Below are 9,728 nucleotides of genomic sequence, written 5' to 3' on the forward strand. Positions count from 1 at the left end.
GAAAACTAAAATAATAATAATGATAATAATAATAAAAGAAATGGCTTAGGATCAAGACGTGTACAGGAAGTCCTTTAAGGAATAAACAAATAAAAAGAAATACACCACAAACCCATTTTTTTAACTATCATAAAGATGCCATACTGACGCAAAAGCCCATTCCCCAATGCACCTCTCTGCTATACCCATACCACCAGCATGAACCCAGATAATCACTTAGGGCTTTAAGCTTTGGCGTCGGCGTCAGTGTTGGCGGAGCGCAGCCGCGCGAGCAGGTCCTCCAGCCGGTGAGTCGACGCTGGCGTAGGCATGGTCGTCGGCGGTGTGACATGCGAACTCCACGCGTGTGTCGGAAGACAAAGAGGAATGGGTTCGGTGGGCATAGAAGGGTGGTGGCATGCATGAAGGCATGGGATGGTGTGGGTACTAGTGAGAAAGGTGAGCTATCAGCAATGGGCATGAAGAGAGGGAAGTGGGTATGCATGACGGGATGAATAAAGAAATGTCATGAGGGGAGTATGCACGGGCTGTGTGGATGTGAGAGGGTGGAGAATAAGCAAACGGGAAGTTAATGGTGTAGGATGAGTACATGAGGTGATATGTTTGCATGGGAACTTAGGTTGGTGAGCAATGAAGGGTGTGATGGAATGGGCTAGTAGTGAAGCCAAGAGAAACCGCGGGTATGATTATGGTGTAGAGAGAGATTGGTAGGCTGGGTGGGGGTGTGTGAAGGAGAATATATCCCGTGGAAATGAAGACAAAACAAAACCCTCACATGATGCATTAGCAAGCTAAAACAGGGTTGTATTATCCTCAAATCATCCAAAAAAAAATAAACGAGATAGCAACAATGAACCCATAGATCAAACAATAAACTCAAAACTGAACATAAAATCATGCAATCCACAGGAACTACTGGGAAAAATAAAAGAACGAGGCTTTATGCCAATAAAGTGAAACCCAAAAAATCCACAGTAGTCATACCTTTCTCTTCTTCTTCCTCAAGCTCTCTTTCTCGTTCTCCCCTGGATTCCTACCTATTCTCACACCAGCTTCACTCTCTAAGATCACCCCCCCGGAACCCGCAAGCCTCTCCCTCAGTTTTCTTTCTCTCCCAGTTCCAAGCCCCCCTCCCTGAAATGCCTCTTCTCTCCTGCTTTTCTCTCTAAAAATCCAGCTCAAACTTTCCCCCTGGAACCCGCCAGCCACACCTCTCTTTTTTTCTTCTATCTCTTTTTCTCCAGCCGATTCCTACCTTCTCGGGCAAGCCATTACCTGCTTCCCTGTTCATCTCTCAGCAGGTATGGGCTCCTCAAACTCCAACATGGCATCCCTTGCAGCTGGTCCCACGCATGGAGAGGGGTCCTCCACACACTTCTCGGGTGCTGCCAGCTCCTCTAATATGTATAAAAAAAACTAAATACCCATTGGCTCTTCAATGGGGGTCTACAAATATGCCCCTCTTCGGTAGAGCCCACGAGTGTAAGGAATGTGAACACTGAAGTGAAAGGTAAGTGTGAATAGTGAGTGGAATGAAGTGAACTCTACCGAAGAACCAAGGAGACCCCCATTGGGACTCTAGTGAAATGCAAATTCACTCAGGCTAGCGAACGAACACAAAGGCTCTGATCCTAAAAGAAGAAAGATGTCTCAAAATGCCTCTAAAGCCACACTAAGGATCCAGGCTCCCTCTAAGATGTCTCCAAAAGTGATTCAAAGATCGATATCAAAGATGAGTAACAGTCGAACCACCCTGGAGTACAAGAAAGAATGTGCCCGAAGGAGACTGCCCTATGTGAACTATACGAGAATGCCAAGTGTAAGGTGCCCAACAACATGATCGAAATATGCGTCACGGACTCAAAGAACTATGTCATGCGCAGTGGAAGGGGAAGTCTAGAAGAGCAATGATGAATAGGCGATAAGCACCAAGTAACCAGGTGAGGAGAACGACTCTGAACTCCTAAAATGAAAGGAAACAAGGTGACTCAAAAAAATGTCTGGATGAGTATGCACAATGGCTCTAAATGCCAAATCTGGAAAATGTGACTCTGAATGTCATACTGAAACAAAGGCCCGGACGTCAAACTGACCTGATAGGAAGAATGAATGACCGATCTATATGGGTGCGGTCTTGACTCAAACTAAACACAAACTGATAGGGAAATGGCCGATCGATATGGGTGCGGCCCCGACTCAAACTGACAAGACAATGACCGATCGATATAGGTGCAGTCCCGACTCGAACTGAACTGATAGGAAGATGGCCGATCGATATAGGTGCGGCCCCGACTCAAACTGACACGATAATGACCGATCGTATAGGTGCGGTCCCGACTCAAACTGATAAGATGATGACCGATCGTATAGGTGCGGTCCCAGAAACTGAACTGACATGACAGGAAGATGACCGATCGTATAGGTGCGGCCCCGACTCAAACTGATAAGATAATGACCGATCGTATAGGTGCGGTCCCGACTCAAACTGATAAGATGATGATCGATCGTATAGGTGCGGTCCCAGAAACTGAACTGACATGACAGGAAGATGACCGATCGTATAGGTGCGGCCCTGACTCAAACTGACACGATAATGACCGATCGTATAGGTGCGGTCTCGACTCAAACTGATAAGATGATGACCGATCGTATAGGTGCGGTCCCGACTCAAACTGACACGATAATGACCGATCGTATAGGTGCGGTCCCGACTCAAACTGATAAGATGATGACCGATCGTATAGGTGCGGTCCCAGAAACTGAACTGACATGACAGGAAGATGGCCGATCGTATAGGTGCGGCCCTGACTCAAACTGACACGATAATGACTGATCGTATAGGTGCGGTCCCAGAAACTGAACTGACAGGAAGATGGCCGATCGGTATAGGTGCGGTCCCGACTCAAACTGACACGATAATGACCGATCGTATAGGTGCGGTCCCAGAAACTGAACTGACTTGACAAAGAGATGACCGATCGTATAGGTGCGGTCCCGACTCAAACTGACACGATAATGACCGATCGTATAGGTGCGGCCCCGACTCAAACTGACACGATAATGACCGATCATATAGGTGCGGCCCCGACTCAAACTGATAAGATGATGACCGATCGTATAGGTGCGGTCCTAGAAACTGAACTGACATGACAGGAAGATGGCCGATCGTATAGGTGCGGCCCCGACTCAAACTGACACGATAATGACCGATCGTATAGGTGCGGTCCCAGAAACTGAACTGACATGACGAAGAGATGACCGATCGTATAGGTGCGGTCCCGACTCAAACTGACACGATAATGACCGATCGTATAAGTGCGGTCCCAGAAACTGAACTGACGGGAAGATGGCCGATCGATATAGGTGCGGTCCCAGAAACTGAACTGACATGACAAGCCTGATCAAGTGACCCAAAACCAAAGGATGACCCAGATAATGATGCAAGTAAACTCGGGAGGGGATATGCCCCAGTATGACAACTCATAAGGATCGACAACTAGGTCGAAAGATAATGAAGCCTGTGAAAGGTCCGATGATCTCGGAGAAGGAGGGTATGCCCCAGTATGCAACTCTCGGGGTCGACAACTAGATCAAAAGTGAATGAAACCTGTCGAAGGTCCCATGCTCTCAGAAATGGGGTATGCCCCAGTATGTAATGATGAACAGACAGAGAAGCAAAATGCCTCAAAACTACTGTACTCTGAGATATGCTCATCTATCATGTAATGAAAATGTCCAACCTCAAATAAGTAATGCCAAATAGGACTATGTATCGTGATACCAAGCTGACTAAACAGAAATGACTGACGAATAAAAACAATGATGACCAATGTCCGAAATGCGAAAAACAAGCAAATCAACACTCAACATGCCAACTGTCAAAATGAAAGCATCAACACTAATAAGTCAGCAATCTGTTAGGCCCTGCCATCATGGAAGATGTTGAACCTAAAGTCCAAAAGATATATGAAAGCACAACCAAGGTGATCGAGGACTGATCTACATCTCCTCATAATCGAGAAAGGGGTGAGGTCATGTGCCATGGTAAGATGTGAAGGATAAAAGGAGGTGATGGTCAGGCTCCGGTATGATAGAAGGTATGAAAGTATCCATGGTGAAACGTCTGAGTATGAAATGAAAGGTAGGGAGATATCCGAGATCATCCAAGTATGCCGAGAAGACTAAACCCGAGGTGTCGATAACTCCATAACCCATCGTAAGCAGCAATCACAAACAGGAAGTCAAGCCTCAACGTCAAAACCTCCAACAAGGTGGCTATGCCCCAGTATGCAATGAGGACAACATGAAATAGTCTGATGATCACCATATCACTCGGTAGGTGCTCCAATGTAAAGAAACAATCTGATCTCCCTCCGAAAGATGGATATGCCCCAGTGTAAGGGAATGCGTCCGAGTCAACAAATCAATCAATCTCTACTCTGGTACTAAAGATGGAAACATCTCAACATAATCCATATGAATCAGAATCCCCGAGCTCCATGAATGTGAATGTGGTGGCTATGCCCCAGCATAAACCAACTGAAGTGACTATGCTCCAAGATAAACCAAAGTCCATCACCACATGAGAGGGCTACGCCTCAAAATAAAACGTCATCTCAAAAATCAACCATCAATGAGTAGGGTGTGTCCCAATGCAAAGTATCGAGTAGAGTGACTGTATCTCCAATAAAAAAACGCTCTCTGAAGTGGCTATGCCCTAGTGTAAGGTCATCCCGCAACTCCTAATCCATCATAACCCAAGTGAAGAAGCAAACTGACTATGCCTCAGTGCAAAGCATCATCCCGAAAGAAAACGTCATCGATGAGCGGGGTATGCCCCAGTGTAGATAACGGTGCCTCTAAAAATCCATCACTAATAATAGGGGTATGCCCCAGTGTAAATCATCATCTCAACTCCCCATCCATCATGCTCTGAGAAATAATCTCCGACCAAGCTCAAGTATTGCCCACGTGTGAGCTGTCAAACACAATGTGAAGTAATGGCCTCAGGGTGGTCTTCAGACTCGGGACGTAACGTAGGCCAAGGTAATAGGGTGAGAGAAACGAAAGGAAATTAGGCTCAAATATCCCAATGATATAATCCCCATACCCCTCATGCATGAGATGCAATGCGTAGAAAACGTCATGAGTCCCGGACCTAGGGGTCCCCACACGAAAAGTGATGATAAATGAATGGTCGCATCGAATAAGCAAGAATAAAGTGTGGATGCTGAACCCATGTCAAACATCAAACAGAATGAGAAAAGAATGAGATAAGATGAAGTGGAGTGAAACGGAGGGATAAAATAAAGATGGAAGAAGGCGAAGAGATAGAAAAGTGAGTGATGGTCACCCTGCATCAAAGCATGGAAAGTAGTCACATCCGAAATAGACGGAATGATGGATAGAGCAAGGATCCAGAGATACTAAAAGAAAGGTCGCTCGTCTCTCTCATAAAAACGAATGGACAAATCATACTCCCACCCAAAATATACCAAGATAGAATCTCAGAAAGAAGCTCTCATATGAACTCTCTCTAACACATAAACTCAATAAAGCAAACTAGCACATTCATACATGTGCTCAATGGAAAACGATATAATGAACAATACATTTTTTTTTTTTGTTTTGTTTTTTTGTTTTTTGTTTTTTTTTTTTTTGCTTTTTTGCTTCTTTTTTTTTTCTTTTTTTTTTCTTTTTTTTTTTTGCGCATACTCTAATCAATAATGAATGAACTCCTATGAAAATACATACACAAATGATCAAACCCTCTCCACATACGAATGTAACATGAATCCTCACCAACAAGACAACCTCTCAAAATAACATCTCTGAACCACTGCCCATGGGGTGAATGATAGGAAAGAATGTGACAATCCTCCATGCAGTGACGTATGAAAAACCACCACTCAAGGTGAAACAAGGATAATGTCGAGTAAGTAATGATGTGAGAAAAGACAAAGAACGAATATCGCAAGTGGTGATATGTGATATCGGAAAATAGTGATGAAATGATGACCAAGTGGAAGATATCACAATGAAGAGTGAGGAATGAGACCCGAATATGTGTGCCAAGTCTAGAACTCATGACGTATCCAAACATAGCATGCAAGCACTACAGGGTTCCCAACCCGGTGTAATAGGTAAATGAGGTGATGAAAGAAAAGGCTATGATGCTCGTGCGAGGCTCAAAGGGCTAGCAATGGATAACTCTATATGTGAGGGTGATAAAGTAAATAGGCTCTTGAAATGATGGCCACCCATCCTTTGACCAAAACCTCGAACATCGTGCTTTCAAGATCTCACATGGCCAATACTAAAGACTGGCATCCGTCCAACAAAATCATGTCAACTCCTCCGAAATCGTGTAAAAGCTCCCACTGATGCTCTGTGATAATCATCAATGTCCTCGGATAATCACCTCACTCTATCATCTAATCCACTCACCATCGTCTCATAAAAAAAAACATCATCTCTAATCATCCTGACTCTCTGAAGTCATGTGCAATGGCTCAACAACATCGTCAAGTAGTCAAACCACTCTCTCATCATGATCCATATATCATCGTCTAGAGCTCATCTCAGGTCTAGCCATCTCGGACTCTGCCTGGTCAAATCAAGGAAATGATGGAAATAGGCAAGGGTACTGTAATATACGAAGGCGAATAGGAATGGTAAGGTCGTGTAACGGTACCAAGGGATGGTGTCATGTCAAGCTCAAAATGGGTAAGTCATCAAGTCCACAGAGTCAGGGTATGGATATGGATATGATACTGCTTTAAACGGAAGGTGAAATGGGTCACAATCTTGAACTCTCTAGGTCGATCTCCTAATCCTAGGTCAATAGGCTCAATATCCTCCATGATAGGTCAGGCCAAAGTGATCATGATATATAAGTGAAAAGACGTCTCATATCGAAAGCATAACACACATCAACACAAAACATGTAAAACACACTCACGAGAAAAAAAAAATAACACATACTCAAAATAAAAAGATCATATCACTAAATGAACCAAATGAGTACATCATGTGTGAAGCGATAGAGGACTACAAAAGACTAGACTCTCAACATGAACTACAAACAACGACTCTGAACCAAACGGGACTCGACAAAGCGACTCTGATGATCTAAACACTGGACCCAACAGAACGGGAACGACTCTGATGACGACCATAAATCAAAATGGAAGGCGCTCTGAGCTAAATCGCTGCAAAATAATGTACCCATGTCAACTGAAACAAAGTCCCCAACCCGAGGTGTCCCAAAATACCATGCGACCATCAATACCATCAACATCCAAATCAATATACTGAAGACCAGGAGGAGGAGGAACTGCGTGTGTAGAATGTGCAGGCAGGGGATTGGTGGTCACACTTGGCCTAGCCAAGTCAACCATCCATGAATCGATCAAATCCTGTATCGCATGATGGAGTGCTGAACAATGCTCAGTATCGTGCCCCGAAATCTGATGATACAAGCAGTGCTCATGTGAACGAAAATGAGGAGGAATAGGATGGGGCAAAGGCCTCGGTGCCAAAGGAACAATCACTCCAGTGTCTCTGAGCTTCTCAAAAGCTCTAGTCATAGTCATGCCCAAGGGAGTGAACTGTCTCAGGGGCCTCTGTGTATATGGTTTAGGCGGTGGGTGAGTAGCGGCTCTCGGATGTGGTGGTCGTGGCTGCATGCTAGTCTGAGCAATGTAAGGCTCCTGAGCATAATCCAACTGATACTGACACTGTGGAAGAGAGAAAGGAGCTCTGACTGTAGGAGACCTATAAGCTGAGTGATGCGCGGGCCTCTGGTGCCGATAGCTAATAGCACCAACCTCTCCAGATCTGGTAGATGATCCAATCGGCCTCTTCCCCTTACTGTCAGGGAAAGTAGCAATATCTGTCCATAATCCTCGAGCCATAGCCTCCTCTACACTGAAAGCAGCATGAACCAAACTCCTAAGATCCTGAAATGGGATGCCTACCAGACGTCTAGCGAACCTCGGCTGTAGGTTCCGAAGAACCATATCAATCTGATCCTGCTCCTTAGGCCGGTCTACCATACCAGCCACCTTTGCCCTCCAACGAGTGACAAAGGAAGAAATAGACTCCTCTGGCCTCTGTCTAGTGGCCTCCAACTCTCGTCTGGATACATCAATATCGGCACTGAAAGCGAACTGAGTCAGGAACTCACGAGCCACATCCTCCCAAGTGCGGAGTCTCGAAGGCTCAACTGAAGCAAACCATCTCTGAGCTGCCCCACTAAGTGACATGGGAAAGAGGGCCACCAGCTGTGCATCATTTATCCCGTGCGCCCTCATGACAGTGCTGTATAATCTCAAGTGGATCTTGGGACAACCAATCCCATTGTAGCGCTCAATGTCTGGCATGCGGAACTTAGCGGGCAAGCTAGCTGCCGGTATGCCATCCCTGTCATCCCAGGTCAAACCTCCGTCCTACAATCTGATCTGTCTCATCATGGACTCAAGCCTCTCAACCTTGGCCTCCTGCTCGGCCAATCGAGTATCCTCAATAGTAGGAACCATGGGAGGTGGCACTGTGACAGTAGGTGGTGGAATGGTCTCATAAGGATCTACCAGATGGAATGGAGTACCAAGTGAAACCCCAGGTGGACGAGTCTGTGCTGTCTGAGATGCATGAGGAATCGCCTCGTCAGTGACCATGACAGCCGGATGAGGATCTTGGCGAGAACTCTCTATCTGATCCAAACGTCTATTGACTCCGGCCATGAACTCCTGGATGGAAGCAAGTGTGGAAGCTAGCTCGTCTGACATCTCAACTGAACTGTCTGAACTTGGGTATGAATCTGCTCTGATCAATCAACCTCCTACTCTCCTCCAAGAATGTGACTCCAGACTCAACTGACTCCTAAACTGACTCCCTACAATGCAAACAAAATGGATGAAGGACACGAGATAAAACTCTAAAAGGTGACAATACAATCATGCAAGCACATGGTCCTGAGGTGGCAATCTGAAATCTGGATGTATGACGAAAACTCTAGAGTCATAAAGGTATCCACTGCGAGATGGCTACAAATGTGACCAGAGAATCTCCATCAATAATCTGAGATAAAGAGAGGTGTGAAAAACACGCTATCACGAGATTAGTACTCCATCTATAAACATATATCCTTAAATCAACCTTCAACTCGAGCTCCATAAGAGAAAAATAATAAGGTGACCAAGGCGAATCTCTCGAAGACAGTGTGGATGTGAAAAATGCGCCTTTCACCTTTCCGTAATGAAAATATGAGCATCGAGTCGAAATTTGAACCAAGGATCAAACAAATGATGAGATACTGAGCCCGTGATAAGCATACAGTGTAAAAAGATGATCAATGAACATATCCCAAAGCATCATGTGAGTGATAACCAAGTGAAGGGGTGTGTCAAGCCAAAAAATGAGAACGAAAACCCTAGGGAGAAAACATGCTAAACTCATCAAGTGAAAAACATAATACAAGGCGACAAGACGAAAGGTGATCCAACCGATACTCAGACTCATACTAATCTCCGAGCACTCTCAACTGGAGACTAAAAAGAGGGAGTGTCAAATCCAAACTATGACTACAGAGGCTCTGAAGGCTCTTAGATGCACCCACGTGTGAGGAAGGAGTCCTAATCGAAGGATCTACGGCTCAACCTACGAGGTAAAGGTGGCTCTAAATGAATATGGGTGGATTTTAAAGATCCCTAGCAGAAGCGATCATA

The 9,728-nt window shown here is 45.1% G+C and overlaps 1 protein-coding gene across 1 annotated transcript; it reads right to left on the minus strand.

Moving 5' to 3' along the window:
• Positions 1–7,232: 7,232 nt before the first annotated feature.
• Positions 7,233–8,789, minus strand: LOC104879157 (uncharacterized). The gene is made up of 2 exons (XM_010650991.1): positions 8,479–8,789; positions 7,233–8,424 (listed from the first exon to the last, which is right to left on the minus strand). The coding sequence occupies exons 1-2, from the start codon at positions 8,787–8,789 to the stop codon at positions 7,233–7,235; spliced, it is 1,503 nt and encodes a 500-aa protein (XP_010649293.1).
• Positions 8,790–9,728: the final 939 nt, after the last annotated feature.

The sequence above is a fragment of the Vitis vinifera genome, chromosome 4 (genome assembly GCF_030704535.1).
Source record: "Vitis vinifera cultivar Pinot Noir 40024 chromosome 4, ASM3070453v1".
Taxonomy (NCBI): Eukaryota; Viridiplantae; Streptophyta; class Magnoliopsida; order Vitales; family Vitaceae; genus Vitis; species Vitis vinifera.

Excerpts from the sequence above, each read along its gene's own strand:
- LOC104879157 (XM_010650991.1), bottom strand. The coding sequence starts at position 8,789 with ATGTCAGACGAGCTAGCTTCCACACTTGCTTCCATCCAGGAGTTCATG. Across the intron at positions 8,425-8,478 it reads GCCAAGGTTGAGAGGCTTGA|GGATGGCATACCGGCAGCTA; the intron begins GTCCATGATGAG and ends CTGGGATGACAG.